Source organism: Rhincodon typus, chromosome 13, assembly GCF_021869965.1.
Source record: "Rhincodon typus isolate 14 chromosome 13, sRhiTyp1.1, whole genome shotgun sequence".
Taxonomy (NCBI): Eukaryota; Metazoa; Chordata; class Chondrichthyes; order Orectolobiformes; family Rhincodontidae; genus Rhincodon; species Rhincodon typus.
In genome coordinates, this window is record NC_063344.1 from 26,875,429 (window position 1) to 26,891,598 (window position 16,170).

Genomic DNA, 16,170 nt, shown 5'->3' on the forward strand with positions numbered 1-16,170 from the left:
TATGGCACCAGCCAGGGAGCAGGCTATCCTAGACCTGGTTTTAACCAACAAGATAGGATTAATTACATACCTCATAGTGAAACTGCCCCTGGATAGTATTATCATAATTTGATTGAGTTTTACATACAGTTTGAGGGCGAGAAGTGTGGGTCCAAAACTGGTGTTTTGAATTTAAACAAGGGTAATTATGACAGCATGAAAGGAGAGCTAGTGAATGTGAACTGGCAGTTTTGATTAAGGGTCAAGTATGTAGAAATGCAGTGGCAAAGATTTAAGCGGATATTCCAGAAAGCGCAAAATAGATATATTGCAAAATTAATAAAACTTCTAAGGGACAGACCTGCCACATGGTTAACTGAAAAAAGTCAAGAACAGTATCAAACTCAAAGAAAGACATAAAGTTTTCTAAAGATGGGTGGCAGGTCAGAAGATGGGACAGAATTTTTAAAAAAAAAAACAAAGAATTTCTAAAAAAAAAATTAATAAGAAGGGAAAAATTAGAGTATGAGGGAAAGTTAGCTAAAAATATAAAACAGGAAAAGTTCCTTTGGATATTTAAAAAAGAAGTGTGCCAGTCCTTTATGAAATGTTTCTGGGGAAATGGTAATGGATAAGGAGATGACAAACAAATTGCAAAAACAATTTCTGTAATCTGCATTATAAAGAATACATGCAGCATCCCAAAAATAACTAAATCAGCAACTGAAAAGAAGGGAGGAACAATGAGTGAGTGAAAAATTAACAGGGAGAATGTCGAGTTGAGCTGAAAGTCAGGTTATCCATAACCTTTTTGAATTGTGGGACAGATTTGAAGGGCCAACTGGCCTACTCTTGTTCCTTGTTCAAATGTTTGTTCTAGTCTCACTTGCCTTGGAGGTGTGTCACAGCCAAACAGAAACAGGCCACAAGTTGTTGGTGACTGGAAGATGTGATGTGCTGGCAGTGCTGTTAGCTGAAAATATGTCAAGAGCAACCAAAGTTAAGAACAGAGTGGGAGGCAAAACCAGAGGAAAGCAAGACCAAGAGAAGGGCAACGCAAGGAGACAATGCCAAGAGGAAAAGCTGGGTATGGTAGGGGATAAGATGACAATGTTAAACCTGAAATTGAACAAACACGTCCTAATAAAACAAATTTCAATTGAAATAACATATGTGGGGCACCATAAAGTACAGACTACCTATCGCATTTGTAACTTTAGAATACAAAATGTTCTTCAAAATGTCTGCCTTTTGAAACGGTTTAAGTTATTTTTAAACTTAATGTTATGGTTGCTATTTATAGAGACTGGAACTGAAATCCTAAATCATTTATATTTAACAAGTATTGGATTGGACTGTGACCATTAAAATAAATCTTTTGAAATGAAAAAGTTTTCATTAATTTGAAACTTACTACAAAGCCCAGTTGGACTATGGCGACTTTACCTTTGCCCCAGATGGGGTGACAGGTTTGTCCTGTTGGAGTAAGTGTAACCAAGTCTCATTATTATTATTAACATAAATGTAAATAAACCAGGAAAAACATTTTTATGCAGTATATCTTTAAGATCAGGAATGCATTGTGTGCGAGTGGTTGAAGTAGATATAATTGAGCTTTGAAAAGATTGTTTGATCTGCAAATGAAAGAAATTTTAAAAAAAGGCCAAAGGGAAGCTTAGGAATTATCTGAGTTGCTGCTGCAATGAACCAATCAGTATGTACATAACAGTTTGAATGATGACCTCCTGTGCTCTAGCCATTCTATGAACTATGGAAGAATAGTTGATAATGGAGAAACTCAGCAGGTCTGACAATCTCTTGTGGCAAAAGCAACTGTCAGTGTTTCGAGTCCAATATGATTCGACTTTGGCATTACCTCTGCGTTTCAGTGTACAGGTGCTGCCAGATCTGAGGTTTTCAGCAACTGCTGTCTTTATACCAGCACGAGTTGGTGGGGAGGAATGACTATCTATATGACCTTATTCCTATGTATTCTGTATGATAGTTAAAATGTCTAAAAATGAGAAAACAAAATGACTTCACGATTGTATCTCAGACTTGTAAGAAATTCAAAATTTTGTTATTTAACTGGTTAAAATCACTGAGATAACTAGCTCCAAAATATTTATTTATAATAACAAACAAGCTATGTATATGAAACTGCTTAGAAAGATTTTAACATAAACTGAATTTGAATTGGGGTATAAAATGTGGAAAATAGATGATGAGCGAACTTGGGAGCAGGAGAGAGCCTACTCGATTAAGCCTGGAAGATAGCAATAATGTGAGTGACAAAGGTGGTTGGTGGGAGAATGAGATCTAGAGCTTTGGAGCTTGTAATGGCTTCTAGAAGTTGTAGTTTGATAATTTGATAGCATTAGCCTTAGAATACAATGCATACAGTTGTTTGTCGTCCATTAGATATAGAGGTTATATTGCTCATTGGCTCATGGATGCTGTATAGCTGAGAATCACAGTTTGCTGCATAGCACTGAGGACAGTGAACTCAGTGCCAGTAATGTTTGTGAAAAAATGTGTTGGATCATGTCATGGGATGGGATGAGAAAAGAGCTGCTGTGATAACTGGAAAAAATATCTGAGCTGCTGAATCTTGGGTGTGGTAAAATTATAATTTATAGGCAAGTGAGGAAATTCTCATGGTAGCTGTAACACAGACCTCTTTGGATTGGAATTTATGCTAAATTTTGTATATTATGGTAAATAACTAGGAAAGTTAGAAAATAATGAACTATGAATGGAAAATGTACATGTAAAATCCGGCATGGAAGAAAAGTTGTTGCTCTACTTTGTGTCAAAGATAGTACGCTTGTCAGGTTCAATATGCACAGCAGACACTTGTAATTTCTTGAGTGTTTTTATAGGCAGATGCCTTAAATTGTCTTATGCTGGTCCAAATGGAATGACTCATTCGTTAGAGTAAATGTGTTTCAGAATTTGTGAAGTCAATTCACAATTTGAGCTAAAAAATTTGAATTTTCCAGTAATTGAAATTAAGCAAAGTTAAAAAGACAAAATTCCTGTTGGGTTTATAATAATTTTAAATTTAATTATTTTGTTTTAAACTGTGCTGAATTAATTTATTCTTAAGAGTAAATGGTATACCTGGGGCAATTTTAGCCCTAAACCATCCTTTGAAGTCAGTAGGAGACACCTTTGTCGAATATGGGTTATAATGTTTTTTTAAAACATCTTAGTGAAGTTTGCTTTTCAAAGATTAATTTGACACTGCGATCTAGCTTTCTTAAATGCAATAAAATTTTCAAATGTTGAAGATATGCTGTAATGTTGTCCTACAGAGGACTCAACTCGCAGGACACCATTCCTATTGTGTAAATCAATGACTTGGTTTACTGCTTTGTTAGAGCTTGCAGATTTGCCGCTCGTGCGATTAGACATCTCCTGTAATAAAGTGACAACAATTCCAGTCTGTTATCGAAACCTACGGCATCTCCAAACAATCATTTTGGACAATAATCCCTTGCAGTCTCCGCCTGCGCAGGTACGACCTCCAAGAAAATGATTTGTTTTTATTGTTAACTTTATATTTCAGACTTAACGTTTCACTAATTAATTTATAAATCACGAGCGAGATATCACTGAAAGTTGGTAAATTAATGAGAACAGCTTTTGTTGTTTTATGACATGTGGCAGTTTCGACTTATCTACAACTAGAATTTAATGGATTTGGATTTCTTTTTAACCTTTTCCGTCAGTTCATAGATACAATTACACATATCTGGACAGTTAATTGTCAGGTTTCTTTTTTTTAAATTTGATTTTATATCTGGAATTGTCAAAATGCACAATTGAATGGCTTTTTCCTACCATCAAATCACCTGTGGTACTTTTACCAGTTATCCACCACCACTAAATCACCTGTGTTCTCCAGTTAATCAAATTACATTCAGTTCCCAGGAAGGACAATGCACATCACTAATGGTGAGAGAATGAGCTATATCAAAATGGAGTTCAAAGAGAGAAAAGGCATTCCACACACTGCAGTGTCCACCTTTCTCTAAAAGCATCAAGAGTATTTGTGAACGCTGTGTGTTTCCTGTCCAGTGACACCCAGGCAAAATCTTAACTGCAGAAGCAGGGCAGGTCATTGCTCTTAAATTGGCCAGACCCAGGAGCAGACCAACAAAGAGGTTCTCTGACTTGTCCACATACCTCTGCCCTGGATGCCAAAAGTTCAGGAGCATGGGACTGAAGTGCAACCAAAAGCACAACGAAAGATTGTTCAAATAACTAAAGAGGGTGGAACTGCCCACAACCAATATATACATGCTCCATGGACAGAACTAGAAAATTTTCAGGTTTCCTTCACTGATAATCATTAATATCATCTGACTATAGTTAGCAGTTTGAAACTCATTCAACACTGCCCTCTCACTGATTGTTCTTGGTTCTGTTTGCTGTCTCATTCCTACTTTTCTTTACTGTCCTTTGAGTCTGTTTTACCAGATTTACAAAAATGCCTGTCTATCTTTTGGCCTTCGGTCAAGGGAACACAGCAAAATGATCGTAATCTGCTTTTTCTTAATGATTTCTGATGGACTTATGCTGTATCACTTGCAGCCTTTTCCTGTTCTTCTTGAAGTTCCAACAATTGTAGCTTGTTTTGTCATTTTGCAGATGCCTTGAGTTTTAAATGTTCTTTTATTTTTAACAATTTTTAAGATCAGTATAAATAGGTTTGCTTTTCATTCCTGTTGAGAGATTCTGCATTTGCTTAGATTTGTGTTGTGCTTAAATTCTCTACTGGAGTTCAGTATTTAATCTAATACAATGTTTAAAGATTTATGCTTTTCTTTTAGATTTGCATAAAGGGGAAAATCCATATATTCAAATACCTGAATATTGAAGCATGTAAAAGCGTTCCAGACATGCCAGAATATGATCGAACAAGACCAGTTGGATTCAGTTCATGGTTGGTGATGAAACTTACCAATGTAAACTTGGTTAAATCTAGTAATGACAAAAAGTGTTTCACTTGCTTTGGTACTTAGTTTATATATCTTATGTATCCAGTGTCTTAAATGACCACATGTGCAGGAAATGCTCCCAGCTGCAGAAGCTGGAGCTCCGGGTCTTGGAGCTTGAGCAGTGGTTGGAGACACTGTGGCAAATCCATGGGCTGAGAGTTACTTGGATAGCACGTTTAGAGAGGTGGTCACACCGCAGCTCAAGGGACTAGAGGAAAGAAGGGAATGGGTAACCACCAGACAGGACAGGCAGGTACTGCAGAAGTCCCCTGGGGTCCCACGCACTAACTGGTATTCCATTTTGGAAGCTGATGAGCGTGCTGGCACCTTGGAGAAATGTAGTTAGAGCCAAGCCTCTGGTATCATAAACTGCTTGACTGTACAGATTTGCGGGGTGGGGGAGAAAGAAAAGAAAAGCCGAAGTGATAAGGGATTCTTTAGTCAGCAGGCATTTCTGTGGTCGAAGAAGTGACTCCAGGATGTTGAGTTGCTACCCTGGTGCCAGGGTCAAGGATGTTACTGAAAGGCTTCAGGACATCTTGAAAGGAGAGGGTGATGAGTTAGATGTTGTGGTATATGTTGGTGCCAACGATATGGGCAAAGTGAGGAATGAGGTCTTGCATCAAGAATTCAGGGAGCTAGGCAGTAGATTAAAAACCTCATTGATTCTAATCTACGGATTACTCCCGGTGCCATGTGCTAGAGAGCTTAGAAGTGGGAAAATAGGACATACGAATGTGTGGCTGAAGACTTGGTGCAAGAGGGAGGGTTTTAGATTTCTGGATCACTGGGACCATTTTTGGGGAAGGTAGGACATGTACAAATGAGATAGTCTACACCTAAACCACATTTGGACCAATATCCTTGCAGGTATATTTGCTAGTGCTTTTGGGAGAAGTTTAAACTAGTGTGGCAAAGTGAGGGGACACAGAATATCGATAAAACAGAGACGCATCATGCTGCAACAAAGGGAGCAAGTCACAGTGAGTTCAGCTATGTTGAGTGTCAAGAGAGTAAGGTAAGGCTGGATGATCTTTATCTAATGTTAGGAATGTAATAGGTTGACTGATCTGTTAATTCTGTGGATTGACACATTAAAGTATGGCAGTGTTGCCGTCACAGAAACGTAGTTGAGGGAAAGGCTGGACTGGCCACTTAACATTCCGGGCTATAGGATCTTTAGGCGAGACAGAGGAGGATGTAAAAAGGATGGTGGTGCAGCACTATTGATTAGGGAGTCAATTACTGCAATCCAGAGAAATGATATCTTGGAAGAGTACTCAAATGAGGCCTTGTCAGTCGAACTTAGGAATGTTAAGGGAGCAGCTACTTTGCTGGGAGTGTATTACAGGCCCCCAAAGATGCAGCAGGAAATAGAGGAGTGAATATGTAGAAAGCTCACAGAGATGTGTAGTATAACTTGGTAATTGTACTGTCCTAACATAAATGTACCCAGGTTAATTTTTATTTGTATCAATACATAGAAGGCCCAACAGGGGACTACACAGTGGTGGATTTGGTTCTGGGGAAGGAAGCCATACATGTGTTCCATGTGGCAATGAGGAAACATTTTATTGATAGCAACCACAACGCTGTATTGTTCAAATTTATTTTGGACAATGAAAAGTATGGCCTGCAAAAGACTGTTTTGGATTGGGGAAGATAGATTGTGTTAAAATAAAGCAGGGTCTGGCCACAATAGACTGGGAACAGCTCTTTTTAGGTAAGTCTACAATGGAGCAATTGAGGGTAAAGGATCTGGGGAGAATACGGGTCCTACATGTACCCTTTAGGGGGAAATGAACAAACAGTAAGTTCAGAGAACCCTGGATATCTAGGACAATTCAGGACTGGATGAGGAAGAAGAATAGGGCTTTTAGTAAGTCCAAAGAGAGCGATTCAGCTGCAGCCATGGAGGAGTTCAGGAAGTACAGGAGGGAACTTAAAGCAGTTATATGAACAAAAAGGGGGTATGAAAAAGAACTTACAAACAGAATTAGGGAAAATCCTAACATATTTTACATATACATTAAAGGATGAGGTTAAACAGGAATAGAGTAGAGCCCATTAGGGACCAACGGGGCAACCTGTATGTGAAGCTGCAGGATATTGGAAGGGTGATGAATTAATACTTCCCTTTGGTCTTCACTATGGAAAAGGAGGACGTAAGGTGCAGAATTCAGGGAAAGGGACTGTGAGGAACTTACACAGTTTGACATTGGAAATGGCAAGGTTTTGGAAGCTTTGACGCGGTCAAACATAGAAACGTTCCCTGGCCCAGATTAATTGCATCCCAGGCTGCTGTGGGAGGCAAGACAGGAATTTGCAGGAACTGTGACACACATTTTTAATTCCTCGCTGGCCACACGTGAAGTACCAGAAGACTGAAGGACGGCAAATGTGGTTCCGCTTTTTAAGGAGGGTGATAGAGATGAACCAGGTAATTACAGACGGGTGAGTCTCATGTCAGTGGTGGGGAAACTGTTAGAGAAAATTCTGGAGGAGTGAATTAATACTTGGCAAGGCATGGGTTAATTAGGGACAGCCAGCGTGTCTTTATCAGAGGGAGGTCATGCCTAACTGAAAACGTGATCAAGTGTGTGGATGAGGGACGTTCAGTTATATGGGTTTTAGCAAAGCTTTTGACAAGGTCCCACGTGGGAGACTGAGAAGGTTAAAGCCCATGGAATTGAGGGAAACCTGGTGAGATGGATCAGAAGTACGCTTAGCAATAGGACACAAAAGGTAGTGGTAAAATGCTGTCTGAGTGACTGGAGACTGGTGTCCAGTGGTGTAATAAAAGAATCAGTCCTGGGACATTTATTGTTTGTTATAAACATAAATGATGTAGGTGAAAATTTGCAGTTGACACCAAGATTGATAGATGGTTAATAGCAAAGAAGAATGGGCAGAACGGTGGCTCAGTGGTTGGCACTGCTGCCTCATAGCGCCAGGGACCCAGGTTCAATTCCAGCCTTGGGCGACTGGATGTGGAGTTCGCACATACTCCCCGTGTCTGCATGGGTTTCCTCCAGGTGCTCCGGTTTCCTCCCACAGTCCAAAGATGTGCAGGTTAGGTGGATTGGCCAGGCTGAATTGCCCATTGTGTCTCGTGTGGAAAATGCAGGGATAGGATGGGGGTAGGTCTGGGATGCTCTTCAGATGGTTGGTGTGGACTTGATGGGCCAAATGGCCTGCTTCTACACTAGAGATTCTATGAAGATGGTTGTAGGTTACAGAAGGATATAAATGGGTTGGTCAAATAGGCAGAGCAGATGGATTTAATCCTGATGAGGAGAGGTGAGGTACTTTGGAAGAAGAAGCAAGATGAGGGAGTTTTTAATTAATGGGGGCACACTGAGTAGTTTAGAGGAACAGGGATCTTGGGGTAATTATTCACAGTTCCCTGAAGTCGGCAGAGCACGTGAATAGGATAGTTAAGAAAGCATATGGGACACTTGCTTTTATTAGTCATGGCATAGATTATAAGGGCAAGGAGGTAATATTAGAACGAAAACAAAGTTGCTGGAAAAGCCCAGCAGGTCTGGCAGCATCTGTGAAGGAAAAAACAGAGTTAACGTTTCGGGTCTGGTTACGTTAACGTTAACTCTGTTTTTTCCTTCACGGATGCTGCCAGACCTGCTGAGCTTTTCCAGCAACTTTGTTTTTGCTTGTGATTTACAGAATCCGCAGTTGTTTTGGTTTTTGAGGTAATATTGGAGTTGCATAGAGCATTGGACAGGCTGCAGCTGGAGTACCATGTGCAGTTCTGATCACCTCCCCACAGGAAGGAAAGTAGCACTAGAGCGGGGACAGAAGCAGTTCACCAGGATGTTGCCTGGGATGGAGAAATTGAGCAATAAGGAGAGACCAGGTAGGCTTAGATTGTTTTCTTTAGAGCAGAGAAGACAGAGGGGAAGCATGTTTGAGGTGTATAAGATTGAGAGTGTGGACGGAATGATTAGAGAGCAGCTGTTTGCCCTTGATTGAGGAATTAGTCATGAGCAGGTGTAATTTTAGGGTAGGGGGCAGGAGATTCTGAGGGAATTTGGGAAATAAAATCATTTTCACTCAGCAGGTGGTGGGAATCTGGGATGCACTGCCTGGGAAGGTAGTGGAGGCTGGAAACTTTGCAATCTTTAAAAAATATTTGTGTACGAAATATCAAAATATTTAAGGATGTGGGTTAAGTGCAGAAAATTGGGATTAGCGCAGTTTTAGCGATAGTTATTGTCAGTGCAGACTTGATAGTCCGAAGGACCTTTCTGCACAAAGATGTACTTTATCACAATACAGTACTGTTAATAACCAGAATTTGGTTTTAGGCAAAAAACTTTGAATCTATAATTTGAACCATTGTGATGAGTGACCTTGAAACCTGTTTATTGTTTAATTATTAAAATCTTTCAATTGGCAGAGCAAATAAGTGAATAATTCAAGGCTGAGGTAATGACTAATGAGATTTTTCTCAAAGAAAAGATTTATGTTTAGCGATTGCTTCAAAAGGATGAGAATCAAAATGGCTAGAATTAATGTCCAATAACATGGTGTGTTAGCATTCTGATTCATGATACTAGTTGTTCTCAGCCTTTACCTGGAAGAAAGCAACCCTACAATCGGAAGCAGGTTAAAAATGCCAGATTCACACACTTGATTAATGTTCTTTAAAGCCTTCAGAAAGTACAAATGTGTCAACAACAAGTGAAGACAGAGTCACAAGCAAAATACGGCAAATAGTGGAAATGTGAAGTGTGAAAATACTCAGCAGGTGTTATAGCATTCATAGAAAGAGAAACAGCTAATGTCTTGGGTTGACTGTCGATTGCCAGATAAGAGTTCTGATGAAAGGTCATTGATCAGACATATTAATTGTTTCTTTTTCCATAAATGTTGCCTGATCTGCTGAATTTCCAGTTTTCTCTGATTTTACTTGAGAACAGGTGCACCAGCACTGAATCCATTGCATTAATTCACTGTTTAGATTCTCAAAGGCTGAGTATTGGGGAAGAAGCAAGTAAAAAGTAGATATCTGTTGTATTAGGCATTCCAACATCGAAATATAACCTATTCTAAAAATATGGTGGAGTTCCCTGTTTCATTTCTGAAGTCATTTAAAATATGAAAGGTTAAATAATGTAGCTGAATGATTTTACATTTTTAATGTTGCTTATAACTGGATCAGGCAGCAAAGAGCAGAAAATAAAATGTAATATTTGATTGGTTTGAAAAGAAGATGAAATGCTGAATTTTATCAGTGTATAAAACATTGTTTAATAAAAAATCCGAAGTTATTTCCAATTGTATTTCACAGCAACTTGCAGAGATCCATGAATATAGGGAAGAGAGGAAATATCACTCCTTTATTTAAAAGGGGAGACAGAAAGCAGGAAGCAACAAGCCAGTTCTCTTAACATGTTTCATAGAGAACATGTTGAAGCTATTATTCAAGAACTTACAAGAAGGGCACTTGGATAAAAACAGAGTTAGGAGATTACGTTTCATCCAGGGCACTGATGAGACCACACCTGGAGTAGTGCATACAGTACTTATAACCTTATTTAAGGGAGAATGTTAAATATATTGCAAGCAATTCAGAGAATGTTCACCAGATCAGTAACTGGAATGAGTGGCTTGTCTTGTGAAAGGTTGGACAGGCCAGGCTTGTTTTTGGTGTAGTTTGGAAGATTCAAAGGTGGCTTAATTGAAAGATCCAATATCCTGCGCAGTCTCAACAACGTAGTTGTGGGGACGATGTTTCCTCTAATGGAAGATTCCAAAGTGGGGGGCCACTGTTAAAAATAATGAGTCTCCTGCTTAAACAGAGGTGAGGTGAATTTTTTTTCTCAGAGTTGGAAGTCTTTGGAGCTCTTCTCCTGAAAAGGCAACTGGAAGTAGAATTTGTGGAAACGTTTAAGGCAGAGGTGGATAGATTCTTGCTAAACTAGGGATGGAATGTTATCAGATGTAGGCAGGAATGTGGAATTTGAGATGGCAATCAGATTAAACACTATCTTATCAAATGGCAGAGCAGGCCGAAGGGACCGAATGGTCTATCTCCACTTTTTGTTCATATGTAGGCTCAGGTTGATAAGTCGCATGAAAACAGAACTGGCTGAAGTGAATTGGCAAATTAGGTTAAAGAATGGGTCAACAGAGATACAATGGCAGATGTTATGGGGATATTTCAGAATTCATGGAATAGATATATTCGAACAAGTAAAAAAATTCCAAGAGACATGTTTTTTGAGGGATTGGATGGGGTCCTTGGAGGTGGGTGGGAGAGAGAGAAATAAGAACTGAGAGAGCAGGTGGAGTGAGGATTAGCTATAACAACAACAGAAACAAAGTTTTCTGCGCAGGATGTTGCTGGAAAAGCTCAGCAGGTCTGGCAGCATCTGTGAAGAAAAAAATCAGAGTTAACGTTTTGGGTCTGGTGACCCTTCCTCAGAACTGCAAAGTTCTGAGGATCAACTATTGCTGTCTCAGAATTGGTGACCCCTAATTTTCTGTGCATGACATCACCCAAGTCCCAGTCCCCACTTTGGGAATTCTTGTCTTTGAGTCTTAAAAGAAGTGGCTAGTGAGATAGTGATGTATTGATATAAAGTTTTCAAAACTCCCTAGACTTGGGGAAAGTCCGAAAACAAATTAAAGTAAGCATGTGATAATAAAACCTAATTCTAATTCTAGCTAGGGCTTTTCAAGCATATAAACTCAGCACTAAGTGCAACATAACACAGAGTGTGACTTAAAATAGAATGCTGGGAGTTGATTCATTAAGGGAGGGCGGGAGAAAGGAAAAGAGAACTCCTTTGCTTTTGTTTTTTGTAACTTCTGCCTCCAGGAATTGATTTTTACTCTGATATAGGGGAAGAAGCTAGTAATATGGTGAGTAAGTGGTAAATGACTAAGATTTATTTAGCTCTCAAGGTTCTAAATAATGTAGGAACTGGTGCTAAGGTTAAGAAAATATTTTGTGTAGCACTGTTGATGTTGGAATTGTCCAGATTTTGTGGACAGATATACCTGGACACTATTCTATATTGCTAGGTAGATACCAGCATTGTAGCTGTACGGGGGCAGCTTCACAAGCTGTGTGGCTAATTCAGGAGCATGATTCTTGGGTATTATTGCTAGAAAATTGACCTGAACCATTGCCTTTGCAGTTGTTTTTAATTCACTCATAGGATGTGAGCATCTCTGGCTAGGCCAGCACTTATTGCCCATTTCTAATTTCCAGTTCCTTCAGTTCGATATCATGTCATGAATCGAATTTGCTGAAGTTGGCATCTCAGAGGCTGGGAACCTCTGGAGGCGGAGGCCAAGATGGACTTGGCACGTATGGCTGAAGGTTGTTGCATATGTTTCAGCTTTACCTTCTGCCCTAATGAGCTGGGCTCTCCCATCACTTAGCATGGGGTATTTGTGGAGCTGCCATGGAATTGTTTAATTGTCTACCACCATTCAACACTGAACTGGCAAGACTATGGAACAAAGATTGGATTTATTGGATGTGGAATTGCTTAACCCTTGGGGTTTCCAGGCACAGGTATTGCTCAGTGTAATTGTGATTTCCTAATCACTTGTCTCAGAGTCTTCCACTTGGGATTCCACAGGATCCCCATGTGCAACTCTTATCTACAGTGCAGAAATGACTGTATGGCCACAGGAAAGTCTGAGCCATCATTCCCTCCCAGATACAGGAAAAACATTGTTGGCCAGTAGTGTACTTGGTATTCAGTGACCAGATATGATGATACATTTCTGGTGAAATTCTTGATTTTCTCTGAGAGGTTTGTATATCATGACAGCTATTGCTTGCACTTTCTGGTCACACACAGTAATTAATAAGCTCAAGGAAAATTAGAAACTATTGGAGAGACTTGCCACATCTGGACAACATCTGAGGAGAGAGAAACATAGTTAACGTTTTGAATTTGAAGTGACTTCTTGAAATTCATGACGGATATAGTCATAGCATTGTACAGCACAGAAACAGACCCTTTGGCCCAACTTGCCCATGCTGACCCTATATCCTAAATTAATCTAGTCCCATTTGCCAGCATTTGGCCCATATCCTTCTAAACCTTGCCTATTCATGTACCCATCCAGATGCCTTTTTAAATGTAATTGTACCAACCTCCATCACTTCCTCTGACGCACACTACTCGCTGCATGAAAAAGTTGCCCCTTAGGTTGCTTCCCTTCTCACCTTAAACTTATGCCCTCTAATTTTGGACTCCCCTCCCCTGGGAAAAAGACCTTGGCTATTCACCCTATCCATGCCAGTAATGATTTTATAAATCTCTATAAGGTCACCCCTCAGCCTCCAATGCTCCAGGGAAAATAGCCCTAGCCCATTCAGCCTCTCCATATAGCTCAAACTCTCCATCCCCGGCAAAGCCCTTGTAAATATTTTCTGAACTTTTTCAAGTCTAACAGCATCTTTCATATAGCAGGGAGGCCAGAACTGAAAGCAGTGTTCCAAAAGTAACCTAACCAATGTCCTGTACAGCTGCAACATGACATCCCAACTCCTATACTCAATGCACTGACCAGTAAAGGCAAGTCTACCGAACACCTTCACTACCCTGTCTGCCTGCAACTCCACTTTCAAGGAACTATGAACCTGTACCCCAAGGTCTCTTTGTTTGGCAACACTCCCCAAGGCCCCATCATTAAGTGTATACATCCTGCCCTGATTTGCCTTATCAAAATGCAACACCTCACATTTATCTAAATTAAACTCTATCTGGCATTCCTCAGCCCATCTGATCAAGGTCCTGTTCATGTCTCCAATTTTAGTGACATCTGCAAACTTACTTACCATTCCTCCTATATTCACATATAAATAACAAAAAGCAGTGGCTCCAGCATTGATCCCTGCGGCACACCGCTGGTCGCAGGTCTCTAGTCCGAAAAACAACCCTCCACCATCACCCTCTGTCTCTTAGCTTCCAGCCAATTTTATGTCCAAATGGCTAGCTCTCCGTAGATTCCAGGTGATCTAACCTTGCTAACCAGTCTACCATGCGGAACCTTGTCGAACGCCTTGCTGAAGTCCGTATAGACAACGTCCTCCACTCTGCCTTCATTAGTCTTCTTTGTCACTTCAGAAAAACTCAATCAAGTCAGTGAGATATAATTTTCCACACACAAAGCCAATGACCATCCCTAATCAGTCTGAAGAAGGGTCACTCAACCTAACATGTTAACTCTGATTTCTCTCAACGGATGCTGCCCACCCTGCTGAACTTTTCCAGCTATTTCTATTTTCATTCCTAATCGGTCTTTTCTTTTCCAAATTCATATAAATCCTGTCCCTCAGAATCCCCACCACTGACTTCAGGCTTATTGATCTATAGTTCCCTGGCTTTTCCTTACGACTTTTCTTAAATAATGGCATCCTCCAGTCTTGTAGCACTTCACCTGTGGCTGTCGATGGCACACGCATCTCAGCAAGGGACCCAGCAATCACTTACCTAGTTTCCCACAAAGTTCTGGGATACACCTGATCAGGTCATGGGGATTTATCCATCTTTGTGTTTTCGGACGTCTAGCACCACCTCCTCTTTAATATGGGCACTTTTCAAGATTTCACTGTTTGTTTCTCTACGTTCTGTAGCTTCCATATCCTTCTCCACAGTAAACATTGACAACGAAATATTCATTTTGTATCTCACCCATCTCCTGCAGCTCTACGCACAGATGACCTTGTTGATCTTTTAAGGGACCTTATTCTCTCTCTAGTTACTCTTTTGTCCTTAATTTATTTGTAAAATTTCTTTGGATTCTCCTTAACCCTATTTGACATCTGAAACTTTATTCCAGATCTCAAGCATTTGCATTACTTTGCTTTTAAATGAGTAAAATGCCTTTTCAAAACTTCCACTAGCTTTTTTTAAATAATTCCAATCTTTGATTCTATGACACTGAATTGAATAAAAAGGATCTGTGTAATCAGTGGCATTTGCAATTTGGATAGGGTAGGTTTTAAAACTACAATTAACTTAAAAAATACATTTTTCTCTACGCTTCCATAGTGAGCATCACCTGGGTGGAGCATAGCAAGGACGACACGGCAACAGTGGGATCAAATGACCTAAAAGAAAAAAAAAAAATCAGCTTTTCGTTTCACTGAATTCAGTGGAGGTAAAACCAGGGTTTTGCATTTAGTGCTCAAAATATAAAACAGTTGTGGACAAATTTGGCCCCATACCCCGCAAAATGACCAGGAAAGAGCAATTCACATGGATCACCAATCAGATGGAAACATCTTTGGGGACTTGCTTTTTCAGTCACAGATTTTATCTCCTACTGCTCCAATCACAGGCTGTTTCTCAGTTGTGTTTGCCACTAATATGATGACGGGTGGGAACACAGGATCAAACCAATAAGTGACTGTAGAAGCTCTGAGAGTAGGTGGCTGCAATGAGCATATCATTGGACTTGTTCTCAACTAAGTTAGTGTTGGAAGCAGGTGGTGATTGGGAGGGGGCTGGAGTAATTAGAGCTGGGGGTTCAGTCTCGGGTTTGCTGTTGGCCAAGTCTGGAGCCGTGTGGTTAAGGCCATCAGCTGGGTCTGTTTGGATGTGGTATTGGTTGGATTCTGGGTCATAGATTTACCATCAGCCATGCCTGGGACTGTTGTCAACTGCATAAGATGAATGAAGATGGCTGTGGGAGAAGAACGATGATGGCTGTGGGGAATATGAAAGAGGCTAAGGTAGTGAAGATGGAGGCTGCAAGGAAGGTGGGGAGAATGATTGCAGGTGGAATACGCAAGGATGATAGAAGAAGCTGTAACTGCAAGGTGAGGAGGGGGAAGAAGGAACCCCTGCAAGGAATGGGAGCAGAAAGAAGATTGTAAGGAGTTCGTCTTCATACAGGGTGGCAGAAGGAGGATGCAACTGCCAGAATGGCAAGAGGTTTCAAGTGCTCAGTGGGTAGAGAAGGATGCTATAAGGTGCGAGAGTAAGAGGCTGCAACTAGAGGTGGAGGGGGAAGCAGGAGGAGTAAGATATCATGGAAAGGACACATCTTCAAACCTGTCACCTGGGAGCCAAGAAAACCGGAAATCACTGAGGTCATGCATTCCTTGAAAACTAATGTAGAATCTCGAGCTCAAATCAAGATGCATTTAGGAGCTACTATGTGGGGGTAGGATATATATTGAATGCTATTG

General features: G+C 40.3%; 1 protein-coding gene across 2 annotated transcripts in view; it reads left to right on the plus strand.

Annotated features, from left to right (window-relative positions):
• The window catches only part of LOC109938889 (DISP complex protein LRCH3-like), a 145,296-nt gene that overhangs the window by 76,844 nt on the left and 52,282 nt on the right, over positions 1-16,170 (plus strand). For both annotated transcript variants that reach the window (XM_048604799.1, XM_048604800.1), the window contains exons 5-6: positions 3,363-3,499; positions 4,818-4,930. In XM_048604799.1, the coding sequence (XP_048460756.1) occupies positions 3,363-3,499; positions 4,818-4,930 (250 nt within the window). The remainder of the gene's footprint in view (positions 1-3,362; positions 3,500-4,817; positions 4,931-16,170) is intronic.